This window comes from Stegodyphus dumicola, chromosome 1 (assembly GCF_044657685.1).
Source record: "Stegodyphus dumicola isolate Sdum_Otavi_A_Nest chromosome 1, ASM4465768v1".
In the NCBI taxonomy this organism is placed as follows: Eukaryota; Metazoa; Arthropoda; class Arachnida; order Araneae; family Eresidae; genus Stegodyphus; species Stegodyphus dumicola.
In genome coordinates this window covers 75,208,386-75,228,521 of record NC_140768.1, presented here as the reverse complement: position 1 = coordinate 75,228,521, position 20,136 = coordinate 75,208,386, and the positions used below count along the sequence as shown (strand labels likewise).

At 32.8% G+C, this 20,136-nt stretch overlaps 1 protein-coding gene across 2 annotated transcripts in view; it reads left to right on the top strand.

The window, feature by feature from the left end:
- Nucleotides 1-20,136, top strand: part of xmas (RRM_XMAS2 and SAC3_GANP domain-containing protein xmas) — a 163,455-nt gene that overhangs the window by 19,431 nt on the left and 123,888 nt on the right. For both annotated transcript variants that reach the window (XM_085816331.1, XM_085816332.1), the window contains exons 5-7: nucleotides 5,309-5,398; nucleotides 11,533-11,669; nucleotides 12,822-13,040. In XM_085816331.1, coding sequence (XP_085672457.1) covers nucleotides 5,309-5,398; nucleotides 11,533-11,669; nucleotides 12,822-13,040 — 446 coding nt within the window. The remainder of the gene's footprint in view (nucleotides 1-5,308; nucleotides 5,399-11,532; nucleotides 11,670-12,821; nucleotides 13,041-20,136) is intronic.

Sequence of the window (20,136 nt, the reverse complement as noted above, 5' to 3'; positions counted from 1 at the left end):
TATGAAGCTCCGGTGACTGCATCGTATCTTTCATAGCAGTTTCAGAAGAGTCATTTGTTGACATTTCGAAAATTAATCAGGGTCACCACGATGTAGCCTTGGCTACTAATGTTTAAAATTAATTTATGAGTAGTAACAGCATGAATTATAAACAAATAGCTAAGTTATTGCATTTTATTTTCCGGCTATCGAAATGCGACGCTACGAGCAACGTTTTGAAACCAAAACCTAGCAATCATGAATCAGAACTAGAACTAGTTGCCATTCAGCATAAAGAAATTTAAATATAAATATGAACTACTTATTGGCATTCAGCATAAAAGAAATATAAATATGAATATTAACAAAATATTAAAGTTAATTTTATAAAATAATTAAACACATGAACAAATATACGAAATAAAAAATAATTATTTCTCATGCAATAACTGGGCCACTACAAATTTAAAATGTTATCTCTGTCGATTAACTGACTTGAAATTATAGCTTCAGTTTTTAAACTAAATTTACATCAGGGTTCATACGGTCCTTAAAAGTCCTTAAATTTTTCAAAAATGATTTTTGGTCCTTAAAAGTCCTTAATTTTGGTCAAAATAAATAAACGGTCCTTAATTTTGCTCATTTGACATTTCTTATCATTTCTAATGATTGCCATTCTAAGTGTGAATTGCGATTTCTCATGAATATGAAATTAAAATTACACGGCTCTTAACCAATCTGTTGGCGGATTTGCGTTGCGAACGATAAAAAAATAATTAACTACCCTAGGACGAAAGTATCGGGTGTCTGATTGGCTATTCACCCAATCTTTCGAAACAGGTGTTATCCATAAATTTAGGCAGATTGTGATGAAAGCGTGAAGCCGGAAGTTCTTTAAGAGGTGAAAGTGATGATGAAGGTAGTCGAGGAAAAAAAAGGCGAAGGATTCTGAAAATATTTGCCAAAATTGGAACAATCCCAACCTGAAGGCCACAACCGCTCTGACGTCAATAGGAGCGAGATGCCTGGAAAGTGCATTTTCAATAACCTGTTGCTTCATCAAGCTGACTACAAAGACTGGATATTGATGGATGACAATCCTTATAAAGCTAAATGTGGTCTTTGTCGGAAACAAATTGAAATTTCTAGAGTGGGAGAGTCAGCGCTGAAAATTCACATAAAAGCTAAGTTTCGTTTTATAATTTCAATTTGTTTTTACACGGTTTTGTTTACCTCAATTTCTGTGTTTGTTTGAATTAAGCCATAAATTAATTTTTGATCACCTTCTACGAAATTTATTCTCTTTTGCACATATATGTATGGGATATCGGGATTGTGAGTTTATTTCTCAGAGGGTCTGTTATCAAATTTCGCAGGAAATCTGTTGGCTCCATTTCGATTTTAGGTCGCCAAGGGCAAATTCGGTAACGCTAGATGGAAAAAAGGGAAGTTCGGAAATACGTTTTGAAGCTTCAATAGACAATTAAGTATTTGGTTTAATCCTATGTACAAGGTTTCCGCTGCATAAGGGATTTATGCGACTTTATGATGAGCAGTAAATGGGACATATACGATGAGTAGTAGTTAAACGGGTCATTTTGGTGTTGGCGATAATTTTCAAAATTTCGCCAAGGCTGCACCGTATACTAGAATTTTATTAAGTATTTTTATAAAAGGAATACTGCTTTCAGAAGAATGTTATTGAATTTTAATATCGTATCAGTTATCCAAATAGTTGGTCTATATAAAAATTTCATTGTGATAATGATTGAAATTATCTTTTGTTATTAAGCTAATTTCACCTATTTATAACTAGAAATTAAAATAAAAGCTAAATCCTGAATAAAATGTCAGTGTTGAAATGATAAGGAAAAAATAAAAGAAACGGAAGATTAATAAATTAAAAGAAAATGACCGATAAGCGGAATGGTTGCTACACGGAGAAAACGTGTTCATGATATTGCCAGTATAGCATTCTTATGGGAATTTTAGCGATGTAACGGAATCTCTGCAGAAATGCTTGCCTAGAATATTTCCCGATGTCGCAATTTTTTATCGATATAGTACATTTTTTAAGTGTTAAAATATCCCCTTTACTTCTCATTATCACTACTAAATAATATGAACTTGTAAAGACATAGAGTAGGCCTAAGGGTTCTGGGAGCCAAAAAGTAAGGGTTCTGGGAGCGTAAGAAAAATTCATACATTTTTGTTTAACAATGAAACCAATTATTGCAGAATTTTTATCTTTGCGCCATCATCTGGTAGATAAAGAAATAATGTTTTAATTAAAATTTTCTGCTGTGAAGTTCTGCTTTTACCGATGGTTGCAAAATGTCCCAGCAGTTGAAAGAGCCATTGAAATATGGAATGACTTGCTACTATACATTAAAAAAGTTGAAGTGGGGCAGTTTTAAAAAAATTCATTGAAATCCTTCTCAAATATTTTGGAGGCAACTAAGGATTAAACATTTCTTATAAAATTACATTTTTTTCTCTCTCTGTCGAAAATATTATTGCCTTTCCTTGAATATTATCAAAGCGATAAACCACTTATTCCCTTTTTTGCTGAAGATATCTTAAAACTTGTAAATGATTGCTTTTAGCACTTTAAAATTTTGAAACTAGAATATTCAAAAATAACTAAAGCAGAAAATCTTTATAAATTTAATTTTAATGATCCAAATTATTATATAAACATAAAAGTAAAGTTTATTTGGGATTTGTTGCTGAGCAGTTAATGAATGATAAATACCGTAAGAAGGACATTTCACAAGCTGCAAGTTTTGCATTGAAACAAGAAGGTCAACAATGTGTCTTAACAATGGTACAACACTTGTACCATTGCTAAATGTCCAATAAATTATTCTCTTATTCGATGGCTAAAAGTCCAGAAAAAGCCCAGAACAAAATGAAAATAGTTCTAATGGTATTTACGCGGAATAAACATGTTTTACAAGATACTTGTGATGAAATTCTGCTGCAGTTTGGAGAGATTCTAGACAAAGTACGTAGCTTGTTTGGAAAGTAGGTACCGTTTCATTCTAGCGCCGTCGCAGCGCTGTGGTAGGCATCCCGCGTATGCGCACTAGTTTTTCTTGTTCACTGACTTTCAATTGTCGCCATTTTGGTTGCTCTATGTTGTGTTTTCAGTTTGCTGTGCACATTCAAAATGTTTAAGACAATTAGTTCTTCTGTTGACTGTGAGATTCATGCCATGATTAAATTTTTGAACGCGAGGAATGTTAAACCGGCCGAAATTTATCGTCAAGTGACAGAAGTTTACGGTGAATACGCGATAAGTGATGGAATGGTGAGAAAGTGGGTAAGAATGTTTAATGCAGGTCGAACAAATGTCCACGGCCTTCTGGTCGGCCTTCTGTTGTCACCGATGATTTGGTAAGGAAAGTTGATGAAGCAATTCATGAGAACAGACGCTTCACAATGACAACTCTTTCAGAGGCATTTCCACAAATTTCATGTACTGTTTTGTTCGAAATTGTGTCTGACTGCTTGAATTATCACAAACTGTGTTCCCGATGGGTTCCACAAATGCTCACTGATGTTCACAAAACAAAGTGACTTGGTAGTGCCCTGACATTTCTCACGCGGTCAGTGATGAGGGAGAAAACTTTTTAAACCAAATTGTGACAGGTGATGAAACTTGGGTGTGTTATTTCACACCAGAATCGAAACTACAATCGATGGAGTGGAGACACACTCATTCTCCGAAAAAACAAAAGTTCAAAGTGACAATGTCATCACAAAAAATCATGTGCACTGCCTTCTGGGATAGGAAAGGTGTTTTGCTTACTGAATTTCTTCCCAGAGGTGAAACCATTAATGCGGCACGATATTGTGAGACTTTAACAAAACTAAGGCGTGCCATTCAAAACAAACGAAGAGGAATGCTCAGTAAAGGAATTGTGTTGCTCTATGACAATGCTAGGCAACATACTGCTGGTGTCACTCAATCGTTAATTCGACAGTTTCATTGAGAGCAGTTCGATCTCCCGCCATACAGCCCGGACTTGGCGCCGTCCGACTATCACTTGTTCCTGCACATGAAGCGCGAGCTTGGTGGCAAGCACTTTGGATCTGACGATGACACGAAAAATGCTGTGGAGTCGTGGTTATCGAAACTGGCGGGAAGTTTCTTTCACGATGGTATACAAAAACTGGTCACCCGCTATGACAAGTGTTTGATCATTGGCGGAAAGTACGTTGAAAAATAGTTTAAGACATGTATTTTCATGTAAAAATAAAATTGGATTTGAAAAAATTGTTTTACTATTTTTTTTTTTTCAAAACGGTACTTAGTTTCCGAATACGCCTCGTAGTTAAGACAAATTTACATGAATTTTCTACTTTTGATCCTCAAAATCTTTCTCTTGACACATTTCTCACTTCTTATTTTCATGATTTTCACAAAATAGTGAAAATAATTCTTGTCACATTGGACAGAATTGATTATATGAAGCAGAAGAAAAAATTTCTTCAAAGGGACATTAAAGATATTAATTAAAGATAGATGCTTTTAGCAGATGAAGCTGAGACCAGCAGGAACATTGATTTGTTTATCAAAGCAAATGAACCTAGAAGAATAGTTAAAGAAAAGGAAATAGACATAAATAAATTAGATGTTAAAATATCTGAAAAAATTTCAGATTTAAAAAAAGCATAAATGTTTTGTATCTTTTATTGTATAGTTTATTATTCTAGTATCTTTTAAAAAACCAAAGAACTAAATTGTATGTTTACAAATCTGTTATTTTAATCTGCAAAATATTCTTACATTGCAATTATAATAGTAGTTGACTGTGATTAAATAAATATCAAATAAGTTAAATAATAATCATGTAAATCTCTAAAATATCTGTGGCTGTTATTAGTGTAAAATACACTTATACATGTTTTTCAAGAAATTATGTTCTTAATTTAATGTTATCTACTTCATAACTTGTAGGGAGTTAGTTTAATTTTCAAAATTGTTTTATGTTAAGTATTAAATTGAATTTAATAATAGAGCATAATACACACTTCTGTTAGTTTCTTAAATGGATAATTGCTTTATTCTATTTTTTTGTTTGTTTGTTTGTTTGCTGATAGGTCCTTAATTTTTTCTTTGATGGTCCTTAAAAGTCTTTAATTTTCATGTAAGGAAATGTGTACGAACCCTGTACATAATGTTTTTTGAAGGTACATTCTTTGTAATTCTAAAACAGCATGTCTACACATATTTTTTGTGTAATAATAAGTTTAATATTTGTAATTTTTTTTTTTTTTGTTTTAAAATCATTCTATGAGTACAGTCTTTTTCTAATTTCAGATCAGCATTTAAAAATTATGGAGGAACCAGCTTTCACAGCTCAGGAACGACTTAAAGTTCTTAATGCAAGAGACAATTTTATCCGTTTAAGTAAGAATAATATTTTTAAAATGGGTAATTTGATCTTTTCCTGATGTTACAGTTTTTCCTTCTTTAATATTCATACTATTAATTTACAAGTTTCTTAATCTTGTAAAAACACAGGGTTATCCAAATTAAACTTCCCCAACTCAAAGGCCTGTGCAGAGTGTTGTATGGGTCATAATGTGATAAAATTTTGAAAACAGACACTTCAGATCATGGGCTCGAGATTTATTACACAAAAAAATTAGTACAAGAAGTTGGTGATAGGTGGCGCTGTAACACTAGTAATGTGCATATTGCAGCAACGTGATTTGCAGAAATAAAGTTTCTGTGCAACGTATCCAAAAGACGAGCCCTACAAAAGTGGAAGACAGGCCTTGCACAAGCAGTTGTTTCCTGCTCCCTGATGCACAATGACGACTTTGAAAGACAAAGCTCTGTTAGTGAAACTTTTCTACCAGAATGACGAGTGAGTGACTCCTGTGTTGCGATAGGAGCATTCCGTCGGCTGAAGATCTTGCGCCAAGGACTAATGACACCACACGCTCTACGAGACATGATGAAGAAGTTCGAAAGAACGGGACAGCTGGGAATTTTACCAGGTAGAGGACGACAGGTTGTGGAATCTGCACGTGTAGAAGACGTTGCTTTGGCGGTCGTGGACCCCACTAGCCAATCGCCACATGGTGTTGTCAGTGTGCCAACTGTTTCTGGTGCTGTTGATATGCCCTATACGACCGTCTGGCATGTGATGCATCGAATCCTCGGTTATTTTCTTACAAAATCCATAGTTGTCATCAGCTGTCCGATGGGGATCCTGTAGTTCGGGAAACATTTGTGTTGCAGTTCCTTGCCAGAATGGAAGTCGATGCTGCTTGGCTGTGGAACATCCTTTGGACGGATGAGGCCCATTTTCACCTGAATGGTCAAGTGAATACGCACAACTGCCGCATTTGGGCAAGTGAAAACCCGCGCGCAATCCATCAAGTGTCCTTGAACCCCCCAAAGATTACTGTATGGTGCAGTTTCACTGCAACCTTCGTCATTGGACCTTATTTTTTTGAAGAGGTGACTCCAACAGGGTTAATGTGGACTTAATGCGTTCCGCTGTGGAACACACTGCTTTGCGAATGGAAAGTGTTGTGGAGAACCACAGCACACATATAGAACATTTGTAGAATGTCTTGTTAATCTGCAGCGTCACCTATCGGCAACTTCTTGTACTAATTTTTTTTTTTTTTTTTTTTGTTTAATAAATCTTGAGCGCATGATCTGAAGTGTCTGTTTTTAAATTTTCATCATATTATGACCCATACAACACTAGGGTGAGGGCCTCTGAGTTGGGGAAGTTTAATTTGGATAACCCTGTATATTATATGAGCTGAAATGGAGCAGATTATCTATAATTTCTGTTTTTATTAGATAAATTAAAATAAGTGGGAAGAAGTTTTATTCAAATTTTGGCCAAATTTGATAGGCATTTTAAAGAAATTCTTAGAAACTGGTTATAAAGTAAGAATAAATCAAAATATGGATATATTATTTTTGTAGGCAGTGCGAAATGTGTATGTAGCATTTTTCTGAGCATATATATCAATTAGATCTACTACAATATTTAGAATTTACAAAATAAAGTAATAACAATAGGTCTTAATCAGGATTCCTCAAAGCTTAAGTTGTATATCCTTCATTTTAAATCACTGAATATTCATTTCAAGATTATTTATCCAGAATATCAACTATTGTAACTTGTCAATATGATCATATTTGCATGAAGTTCAGTTGCAAAAACTTAATATATTAAAGTAATATTACTAGCCACGTTCACTGCCAACCACCTTAAATATTTATTATAAAAATAAAATACATAGGCTATTCAAAAAGTAACTTTTATTTTAGAATTTAAAAAAAGAAATTAAAGTAAAAATTTTTTATTACTTAAATTTGAAAGGCACACTATTCAGATATTTTTCTACATAATCTCTGTATAGACACTTATCATAACGGTACATGAGCTTGTTTAATTCCATTGTCGTAGATTGTTGTCGCCTGAGACTTCAACTACACACGAACGCCTGCATGCAGTTTCTTGTTATCATCGAAGCGTGTGTTGCAAGCCAGGTCTTCATGTATGGAAACGAGTGGAAATCGCTAGGAGCAATGTCTGGACTGTATGATGGATGATCAAATAACTCCCATCTGAAACCATCGAAGAGCAGTCGAGTTTGAATGGCTGTGTGTGTGTGGGGGGGGGCGTGCGTTGTCACGAATGAAAAAAAAAAGAAACCTTGGAACTCAACTACCTTGATGATTGTTTTGTATTGTTCTTAATTTCTTTAATGTTTCACAATATCTCTCACTATTTATTGTTTCACCATGTTAGAGGTAATCCACCTAAAACACATCCTCCTGTCTCAGAAAACAGTTGCCATGATTTTCTTAATGACAGTTTGTAAACATTTCCTTGGTTTTCTGGGAGAATTTGTGTGACTCCACTGTTTTGTATTGCAAGTGATGAACTTTACCCAAGTCTCTTTTCCTGTCATGATATAATCAAGAAGTGATTCACCATGTTTGTGGTATGCCTCGAGAAATGTCAAGGTTGCTGCCATGCACTGCTTTTTGTGGTCATCTGAGAAGAGTTTCGGTATCCATCTGGCACAAAACTTGTGATGCCTAGATCTTGCATTACAACACCAAACAACAAAGTTATGAAATTTGAGGAAACTCTAGTGAGAGCTTCAAAATTGTGAAGCGGCAGGTTTCATGAATCTTTATCAATTTTCTCTACCAGTTCAGCATTAACAGTGCTTGGCCGGCCACTTTGTGCTTCCTCATGAACGTTAGTGTGGCCATTTTTAAACATGATGCACCATTGTCTCACTCTGGCTTCACTCATTATCTCGTTTTTATACACCTTACAAAGTTCTCGATAAATTTCAACTGGTCTCAGTTTTTTGTGAACAAAAGTTTAATTACTGATCACACTTCATAACTGGCTTCATAACTTTTCTATTGCCGCACACATTTTAAACATTCACAGTGAACAAAGCAGAGACAACATATACTGCCAACAATTACAGCTGAATGCATAAGGATTCAGTAGATACTCCAACACCAAATTGGGGATGCTAGCTGCGGCGAAATGTAACTTCCTGGATAGCCCTTGTATATAATAATTTCAGTGACAGCAGTTTGTGAAATTTATTAAGTCAATTTAGTGGTTAGTAATTAAACAAAGATGAAAGACTGCATTTATTGCTAAGTTGCTTAGCTTGTTAACTGAGAGCAGAGAGATTAAATTTGAAAGAAAAATTGATACTTTCTGATTATCCTATTTTATTGCCAAGCCTTAGTCATGAAAGAAAACACTCATTCTAAATAATGTGCCACACCAAAAATTCTGTAAAACAACTAGTTATCAAAATGCAGATGACAAAAAAAAAAAAAAAAAAAAAAAAAGGAGAGCCTGTTTTTTTCCCCCATTGTCCTCTCCATGTAACTTAAGCTGTCTGTTTTTGTTTCAATAAACACCTGAAAATTCCATGAGCTCAGCATTTAACACAACTTTGCCCTGCATACTTTGTTCTGTGCATGAACACAGCAATATGTTTTTGCTTTAATGAAAGAGAAAAAAAAATCGGAGAATTGCACAAATTTTGATGTTGAATTTTTTAACATTTACAGTCAAAAGTCTTTAATCCGGACTCGTCGGGACTTCGGCGATTCCGGATTATCGATTTTTCCGGATTATAGATCATCAGTTTAAATCTGGTAAGATGGCATGCAGAAATTATAAAACTAAAAATATGAAACCGTAATTTATAAAATAATGAGCAATTATGATCTAAAGGGTATCCAAATTTACCAAAAAAGAAGCCTAATATTTATTTGTTTACTTTATTAAACATTTCTTTTAACGCGCGGATGCGTAAAGCATACCTTACTCATAGCCGAAATTACAAAATTGCAACCAGAAAACTATGTGATTTGTATTCGTGATATTTATAATGACGAGGAATTTGATTTAAATCATATCAAAGACGGAGTACATCGAAATTAAATACTACATTTAGTAAGGAATTATAAGCCGACTAAAATAAAAACATCTGCCCTGAAGATAACGATAGTGTTGACAGATCAACTTCCAGTTCATTGTGCGCCGCGACGTGCCCCCCCCCCCCCCCCGCGCAGAGCAACGTGAAATTGATAAACAGATTTCGGAACGGTTAGATAAACAAAGGATATGCTTTTATCCATTTTTTGTAGCAATTCGTTTTTTGTTTGATGGACATCGAAACATACTTTCGTTTTCTAGATCCTTTGGGAGCTCCAGCATCGGAAATTCTATTTGACATAATCGAAAGTTCAAGCTTTTAGAAAAGCTTTTTTAGCTTTACTTTTAGAAAATTGCTCTTACAGTCTGCAAAAAATAATAAGCCGGATCCAATTTGAAGATTAAGGAACAACGCAATTATCAGCATTAACTGAAATAGATAATTAGATAATTTTAGCTTATACCGTCCGTTATACATTAAACGCGTACGCGAAAACGTATTCTGCACTTGCGCAGATGCATATGCGCAGTCGTAAATATCTTGCGTGCACGAGTAAAACGCCTATGCGCATGCGCAGAAAGATTTTAGCTTTGAGGTCCGGATTATAGATCATTCCGGATTACGGGTGTCCAAATTAACGACTTTTGACTGTATTAAGTACAATTTCATGGAATGTAAATTTTTGCATTTTGTATTATTAAACAAAAGCCATGTTTCCTAGGAAATGTAATGCAATGCCTTTTTTCATCATGTGGCAAACTCCACAATACTGTTATGATACCTTACAAGAAAAAAAAAAAAAAAAAAAAAAAAAAAAGTGTCAAATGCCAAAAAATAAACATTTAGAGGGAAAGACCATCAAATTTGAAGTCAGAAATTGGCTGTTATCTGCTGTGCATTCACACATCCTTGGTTTGCCACATGGCTTGTGTATACTTTTCAGGGATGTTGTGGATGATCAGAAAGAAATAAGAAATGAAATATTTTGTACTTTTCCAAATAGTAACATGCTGGTGCACTGATGATAAGGGCAATGGCAACACATTTCTTGTCACGTGCAACACGTATCCAAGTTTGTTGATTAAGTTTGAAAGACAAACGTCTAATGCTTTGCCTTGGTGGTTAAATTTGAAAGACAAATATTGTACAGTTTACTGAGTAGCAACACATTTCTTTTAAATTACCAGTTTCTGATTAAATCTGAAACATATATATCCTATCCTCTTCCAAGTGGCAATGCGTTGCTTATAAATGAGAAAGTTTCTTAAAAAAATTCCTTAAATTTGTACAAAATAGGAAATAAATAAATAAATTTAAAATTCTTTCCTTAAAGTGCACATGTTATTCACATGGAAGACTACATATGTTCAAAATTTAGTGCTCTAGGTGTTGCTATTTTTCCATAATACCTATGTACAGTGTCTTTATTATTTAATATTAATATTATTGTGATTTTGTGTGATGGATCAAAATTAAACATTCACAGTGATTTTTTTGGGGGGGGGGCTTTTATTGAAGAATTTTTTTTTTTTTTTTTTATTTTATACTTATGTATCTACTAATCCTAATTTTATGTCATTTGTTTTAACATTTTTATCTTGTGCCAAAATTTATTCAAAACCATAAAAGTTCACATATTTTTCCCTTTCCTTTGAGATTTCAAATTTTTAAGTTGTATATCATCAGGCGCTGTATATATTTTTTGTCCATTGTTTACGGAACAAACAAAATTTAAACTAAACACCTTGTTTCTAAGTTTTCATAATTTAATATTTTATTTAGTAGTTAATATTTCATAGCTTTAAACCTATAGCAAAATTTTTATGTATGTTGTTTTGCTATATTTATTTAGCAATGGAATAACAACCTGTACTGTTATTTATTTATACATTTTTGAGTACAATTACTGATTTTTGGTTTTTAGTTATATTCTCAGATGTAGTTCAGCCAAAAAAATAAAATGAAATAAATTTTATTTTTTAAATGTAATATTTTAATTTGTTAAACATTTTTTTGTGTTTGACCAAATAAGCAAAGTAAAGAGTGTGGCTTGCATTAAAATTTTATTTTTCTTTAAAAAAGATATTAAATCAGAAGAGACTGAGAGGAAGAAGGTTACTGGCTCTTGTCCTGATATGTGTCCAGAGAAAGAGCGTTACAGTCGCATAGCCAAAAACTGTTTATCTGTATTGGAGATGAAAATGGCATTAGATCCCAAGGTAAAAGGAGACTGATTCTTAAGTTTAAAACTTTTTCTTAAATTGGTGCTTTCTGACTATCTGCACCCCCACTGGTATAGGTGGTATTTTTCTTGATTATAATTTCAAAATGACTCTTTCACTTAGTACATAGACTCCTTTCCTTTCAATATACATTCAACTTGAAATCAGATTTATCAGGATCTGGCAGAAATTTTCATGTATACCAAATGAGAAAGCCAGTCTTCAATATGGAATTCTGCTTCCATAAACCTGAGGATGAAATCAACTATGATCTGGACATAACCCACTCAAAAACTTGTAACCATATTTTTTCTCTACTACAAAAAGTATACTTCTGTTGAAAAATATAATTCCAACTTTTTTAATGATCTTATTTTTTAAAGTAAGTGATGGAATGTGCACTGTTCATATAAAATTCATAAATTATGAAAAAAAAAAAAACATGCTTGTTTTCCAGGTTTCATATCAATATAAATCTTAATTTCTGTTCATGTGAACCAAAAGTGTAAAAAGCATGTGATGACAAAATCCTCTCATGACATGGGGATTCCCCGCTTTTTCTGTGTAAGTTCTATCTTTTTGGCAAAGAGAGTACCCGCATGTGCCCCTTTCACTGCAGCACATAATAATACTCTTTCTGGACGATTTTGTTTTGGTAAAATGCCAACTAATCTTGTGTTTGCAATGGTTGAACTATATGTGGCAACCCACGTTTGCATGTACCACATTTCTTTTGTCTGCTGTGCAGTGATAGAGTTGTGCAGATGACAAGTTTGTGCGTTTCTCTAATTTTTTCAAGCAAAAAATAGATCATTGTGTGCAATAAGAAAACAACAGTACAAAAAAGAAGGATATCTCAAAAAAAAAAAAAAAAAAAAGTACAGCTTTAATTATAGATGCTTCTTAATTTTTTTTGATCGATTGCTGCTATATGGTATTCTTAGAGTACCACCATTTTGAAAATGGTTGTTGTTTATTTGTTCGCTAGCATGGGGAAAATTAGTGTGCAACATGTTTGTGAATTCTCTCCTGAGTTGCCATTGATTCTGCAACTTTTTTATGGGGGTGCAAGTAATTAAAAAGTACCTTTAAAATTATAAGTTATACATTATAATTTTCATATTTGCATTTCATTTATGTATTACCCAGACATCATCAAGAGATGCTGACCATCGCTACATGATAAAAGAATACAGCCGTTCTTCTGCTGATCAACAGGAACCTCTGCCACACGAGTTGCGACCTGTACCTGTGTTAAAATTTACAATGGACTATATAATTTGCAATTTAATGGATATGCAATTAGATGCTGTAACAATAAGAGATTGGTATGATTTTATTTGGAACAGGACTCGTTCAATTAGAAAGGTATTTTTCCAAGTATTTATGATTTGCATTTTATTTAGATTGTGGTATAATTGATGACATAATGTAATGTAAAAATAATCTAAGCTGGAATGTAGAGTTAAAATGTGTTCAAAATGGTATCCCACCCTTTTCTGTATTGGAATAATAGGTCCCTTTTTTTTAATATTCTAATTTTTCTTTCTGTACATTTCTGAACATAACTTAAGTTTTGATGACATTACCCACTATTAAAATATTTAAAAAAAAAAAAAAAAATGCCACTGCTATCTTCCTATGAAGGGACAGACAATTTTACATCCATGCCTTCTCCGGGATTCGAAGCTGGTCCCTTTGGAATTACAGTCAGGCTTCCCTAACCACTACACTGTGTGAGTGGCACTATTAAAATATAGTTCTTGTTCATTTTAAATAACTAAGCTTTCAATGGCATACACTATGAAAATTGAGGTTTTTTTAAAAACAATGAAAAGCATATTCAAAAGTAAAATGAAAATATTGTATTTTTATGGGTTTTTTTGGGGGGGGAAATTGATTTAGGCATATGTTTTTCTAATTCTGATGTGCTACTAAAACTCTCACAACATGTGTGTACAAAAAAAAAAAGAAGTTTGGAGCAAATAAAATAAAATTCTTATTTCAAATTATTCAAAATACTTTACTTATTTAAATATATTTAAATATAATCATTGTGGTATATCAGTATCTGGTATCTCTTTTCTAAAAATAATCTTAATTAATTTTTTCTTTTTTTACTTTTAAATTTTTTTCTTATTGTGCTTACTCAGAACATGATTTAAGTTTTCGGTTACATAAACTTAATTTTTTTTTTTTTTTTTTTTTTTTTTTTTTTTTGTCATGCTAAATGTTATTATTTGAATCTGTTGAAGAAGCTGAAAATGCTATCTGCACTTTTGAAATAAGTGTTTGATTAAATAATTTTTGTTTTTTCCTCCTTTCTTTTTCCTTCTTGCCCTCCCCCCTTTTTTTTTGAAGTTGATGGTCACAATTTAATGGGTGATAGAACATGATAAAAATAACTATTTTCATAATTCCATCAGAAAATAGTTGAATACTGATTGTGTATTGTCCATATAGCAGCGTTTCCCAAACTTTTTTGGCTGCGGTCTGGTATGAGATAAATTTTTTCATGACACACCTTATAAACAAAATTGTAAGTAATTAAAGACAATCCATTATTTTCATTTAAAACTTAAAGTTAAATAAAGTAAATTTTGTCTTACATATTTTGACCTTAGTGCGAAGGATGATGTTGTTTTCATCACATAATAATTTCAGATTAGGACTTAATGATGTTAATTTTATTCTCAAATTAGGTTCGACATCCAATCTGTTTCGATACTTATTTTTTAAGTACACCAAGGCTAAGAATGCAGTTTCACACATGTAAGTGGTGACAAAAGGCATTAAAAATTGTATCTCCTTTTTCATTTATGCTTGGATATTCCTTTTGACAGTGCCACCAAAAATTAATTAGTGGTACAGTTTCAAACATTTTTTTAAAATCGGTGTCGCATGAAATTTCAATTAAATTATCAACTTCTTGTTCACTAAGATTAAGCATTTCTTCCTTTTCAGTATCGACAGAAAAAGGATCTTTAATCCACATATTATTTAAAGGAATATCCAGAAAGTAGTCTTTAAAACTATTTATTAGCTCCGAAAGATGTTCTTGAATTGAAACTGATAGTGTTTCAAGATGTAAACCTTCTTCATCATAGTTTGAATGGGTTTCAATAAATTTATGTAATGTTTCAAGGGATTTAAAATTTTCTTTTGAAAGTCATTGTTTCTACAGAGTCATTTTTTTTAATTATTGCAGTGACTTTTTCCGATACTTGGAAAATATTTAAACCAAAGCCTTGCAAATTTAAATTCAATTCATTGAATGTTGCAAATATGTTGCACAAATAAGCTACTTTTATTAATCACTCGAAATCATGGAATCTATCCTTAAATGGAAAAAATAGCATCTTTTTTAGATGGTGGGTGTTCATTCAAAAATACCAAGGCTTCGTCTTTTAGCTCAAACATATGTTTTAAAACATTTCCTTTTAAAAGCTATCGTGAATTACAATACAAAAGGTGGTGTTTATGATCACTCTCCATTTCCTTGCATAATTCGATAAAAAGTATGCTATTTAATGGACAAAATTTTATATAGTTTACAGACTTGATACATTCTTCCAAAGTCATGCTTAAATTTAAAGGCATTCATTTTACCGCCAACGCTTATTTATGGATACTACAGTGCTCCCATACACAATTAAATGCTAAATCTTGAATTTGTTTAAACAAACCTTTATGACAGCCTGCCATTGCACATGCTCCTTTGCTACTTAGCCCAATACACTTCATCCAATCAATACCATGACTAGTGACAAAATCATTAGTAGCCTTAAAAATTTCATCTGAGGTCATTCTTGTTGGTAGCCTTTTACAAAACAAAAAATTTTCTTGTATGATGTCTTCGCCAATATATCTGATAAAATACATTAGATTTGCATTATCCTCGATATCTGTGCTTTCATCTATTTGCAAAGAAAAAAACTTGCTCTTTTTTACTTGAGCAATTAGTTCTTCTTCTAAATGTTTTGCGCAATCATCAATTCTCTGTTTAACTGTATTCTTTGATAATGGTATCGCCGAAAATAAACATTTTTCCTTTATTCCGCATAAATTATTTGCAACAATTTTCAAAGCAGGAGGTATTAATTTTTCTCCAGCACTATGAGGATATCCGGTTTCAGCTATTAATTTGGAAATTAATAGGTGTAAAAGTGAGGTTTTTATTTGACTGGTGAGGTAAGAGTCTATTTTTCTTTTTCTTTTTTTTTTTCTTAATTTTTTTTAGCAGCAATCAATTTATTTTTCTTATCAGTAAAAAAGTTAATTGGCTTATCAGAGTACTCAGAACGGAGTGTGTTTAAATGCCGTTTCAACTTTGACGGTTTCATACTTTCATTTGAAAGTTGCTCTTTGCAAATAACACATAGCGGCAAATTATATTGGCAGCCACCGGCAATAAACCCAAAGTGTAAATATTCATCGCAATAGTTGCAAGTCCAAGTAGCTTTACGCTTGTTATTTTGGTGCTGTATATCTTCTTTTGATGATTCAGGCACAGTTTCTTCACGATCATGATGTTCAGCTTTGCTCGTGCTTGGTTGATCATCCTCATTTAAATCTGTGGTTTTCTTGATTAACCATTTATCCATTTTAAAAAAGGTTGAAAGCTTTAATAAAAAGAAATTGTTTATTAATGATTTATAAGAAAAATTATTTTTATTACTTACCAATATGAAGTTGCTGTTAATAATAGGTAATAATAACTATTGTCAAATAAAATAGGTAACAAAAATTTAAACATAACCTTATTTTGATACACGTGAGTTTGCAGCGTATGTACTGGAGAAGGCACTGAATGACGAATCAAAATCGGCCAATCAGAGCATCCAAATTTAAATGGTCCAATAGGAAATGGTGGTAAAGGGTTGCCACCTGCTGTAATTGAAAAGTTTTGAAAAATATTAAATTTAGAGCAAAATATTATAGATTTTTTATGTTTTTATAATTTTTGCCATGACCTAGCTGAATTTTTCTGCGACCCGGTAACACACTTTGGGAAATGCTGCCATATAGCATACTCAGTTGCTGTGACGGTACAGTGACATCCCAATGTTATGTTTTCATCACATTTGTGACCACAGATTTCTCAGTCTTCCCCACCCTGACCTATCTTGACTCATAATTACATAATAAATAATAATTAATCATAATTTTTTAACAGGAGGTATAGTATACGTATGTTGACCTTCCCCACACAAGTCATTATTAAATGTTTCAATAAACCTTTCAAAATATATTATTTTTAGACTAGGTTAATGTTTAAAATAAGAGTACTGCGATGTTACACTAGTTATTCAAAAAGTAATGCAATGTTGCATGACATCCATTCACATCTTTAGTGACATTACATTCATGTTACTATGTGACGTTAAAGTCACTCTGTGATGTTCATGAATGACACGTGCGATTTCACAACGTCCCAATGTAACTTTACAAAAACATCTTTGTGTGACTATGCATCAATGACACAGTGTGACTTCACAACAATGTCATAAAGAGACTTAAAATCACAATGTGACTTCTCATTAACATCACAATACAACACCTCAACATTGCTGAGACCTGTTTGCAATGGCACAGCTATGTCGTTGTACTTTTGAGGGTAAATAAAAAGGCATTAGTTCCTTCAGAATTCTGTAGGATGGATTGGCACAGATTTGGTTGGATCTCTGTCAATTTTCATATTTTGATAATGGCCAACTTACATGGATGATGGGATAATGCATAAGTACCAATTGTTAAATTGGTACTCATGCATTTTGCTGGCGCAAGCAGACTTTATTGGCGACAACACATAGTATGCACGTAAAAATTTGAAGAAAAAAAAAATCCGAAAAGTTTCAGATTTTAAATTACATCCAAAGGGGCATTTTTTAAATGTTTTGTGTGCTACCTTTATATATTAAATGTCATGTTCTTTGCGCTTAAACCATAAAATTCAGTTCAACAGCAATGTCGTAAAATAATTTTTAAACGAGCATGTCTTTAGAATTTCCGATACACAGTTTTGTGCGATGGAGATAAAAAGATTCCCCCCCTAGAGTGTTGCCATTGCTCGTTTTTAAATCATTGAGTTTGTTAATCAAAAATTCATTTTACAAAATATGAAATCAATAATAAAACTAATTCCAAATTTCAAATTTGGGGTTTCAGATGCCCATATTCGCAGTAGGATTACATCATTCAAAATTGGATGGCTCTAGGTACTGTTGTTTTATCACAATGCGAGAAACATACATATATTTATGCAGATTCTTCATTATTTAATTTCTTCAAATATAGTACAGGGCAATAGTATTTGGTGGCAATGATTTGAAAAGTGATACGCTGCTTATAGAGTTCCGATGCAAAAAGGCAAAACAAAAATAACAGTCCTTCAGGGACAAAGCCCCTTTGGACTAAAAAAATTCAGTTCTTATAATTTTTTACTTTGGAGGCATAAATATTTTAATATCATTTAAAATTTTTTTAAATGGCTGTTTCATTTCTGTTCTTCACATAAATTCTGCGAGATAGCTTTCCAGTTGGTGACATGGCATTCCTCTGTGTTTCTTATTTCACCATTTGGTGCTGCCACACAGTCCTTTCTATTTTCTGTATATGTGTTCGAGTTTCCAGATTGACAAAATTGTATTTATGGTTCAGTTTGAAATGTTCAAAACTTTCCTCTTCCAGTTTTTCAGTGCTATAGGATTTCCATAAATCGGAATATATTGTAGTTTTTTTTTTTTTTTTTCAATATTTACTCATGGATTGGTTTGGCACCTTCAGAAGGAAACATTCGTTTGTTTCATAGCATACTCTACTAAAAATTCACTTTTGTGGTAGAATCCGCCCCACATTGTTTTTGCACTTCGTGAACATTTTTTCTTTTCCTGAATGATCATACTAGGTTCTCCTAGTTTCTGTTGTTGATGTTTAAGCAAAGAATCCACACTCAAACCTTGCTCATATAGTTATTCCAGTCCACAACTGTTCCGTGACTGATTTCCACCTGCTTTTCACACCATTTAACTGAAGTTCTTTCTTCGTTCCTGCCATAAATAAACCTCATGCACTTCATGAAACTCAAACCATGTGCCTTTCCGTACACTTCTTTTACTACAAGTTGAAAGGTTGCAGAGCCATTGAATTTTGTCTCCGAAATACAATTTCATTTCATGATTATTAGCAATTTTAGGCAAAACACCTTTTGCTTGAACAAAATTTGACAGATTCTTCCTCCTTTCAGGGCAAATCTCAAATTTTTATTGGTTTTTCATCCATTTTTGAAGTATTAGGAAAAAGACAGTTTAAGAATTGACTATGCTTTCATAGGACAACATCCTGATTCGCTAGTTAATTTCACATGACCACGAGTAATCCCATCTCACATAAACTACATTACAAAAATCTAATTCTCTCAGTAATTATCTATATTAATTTCAAGTTAAATCTTAGTATCGAATACAAGTTTAAATGCAAAAATAATTTCAATTCGTGAAATTGCTTACTGAGAAATTATGTAAAACCACAGTGCGTTACTTGGCTAGTGCATTCTTATTAGATGTGAAGAATTTAACCCTTGACTTTGCCTTTTCTATTTATGCTTTAGGGTGAGCAGGGTGATTGCACTCTAATTGATTTGATTACCACAAATGGCCTTAGGGCATAAAATTGAACTATTTGGTAAAAATTCTATGTAATTGTATGCCAGTATTGAAAGAAACTATCAATGCTCAGTCTGATAAAAAATGGCTGTGACATGTATTGAAAATGGGACTGGCGGGGGGGGGGTATTCCGTTTGGCATCTGTTACACCATTGGCAACTTTATTGCCAGCGCTGGTGAAATGGAAAAGTACCATTAAATGTAATTTATAATTTGTAAAGAAACTATGAACATATATTATTTCAATAGTTTAAAAATTCTGTTTCATATATTCAAACTTTTTACATCACTCTCCCGGTATTTGAAAATTTTCTCAATTATGCTTTAGGACACTTAAAAAAAAAAAAAAAACTATTCTTAATGTACACTATATTATATTATGATATATGCTTATATACAGTACAAAGTCTTTAATCCAGACGTCCATAGTCCGGAATGTTCTATAATCTGGACCTCAAAGCTACAAACTTTTTGCGCATGCGCATATGCATTTACGCATGTGCATAATACTTTTACGCATGCACGTTTAATGTATAACGGATGGTATAAGCTAGGCTAAAATTATCTATTTCAGTTAATGTTGCAGATTGCGTTGTTCCTTAATCTTCTAATTGGATCTGGCGTATTATTTTTTGCAGACTGTTGGAGTAATTTTATAAAAAGTAAGCTTGAACTTTCGATTATGTCAAAACGAGTTTCCGATTCTGGAGCAGCCAAAGGATCTACAAAGCAAAAACATGTTTCGATGTCCATCAAACAAAAAGTGGAATTGCTGCAAAAAAGGGATAAAGGCATGAAG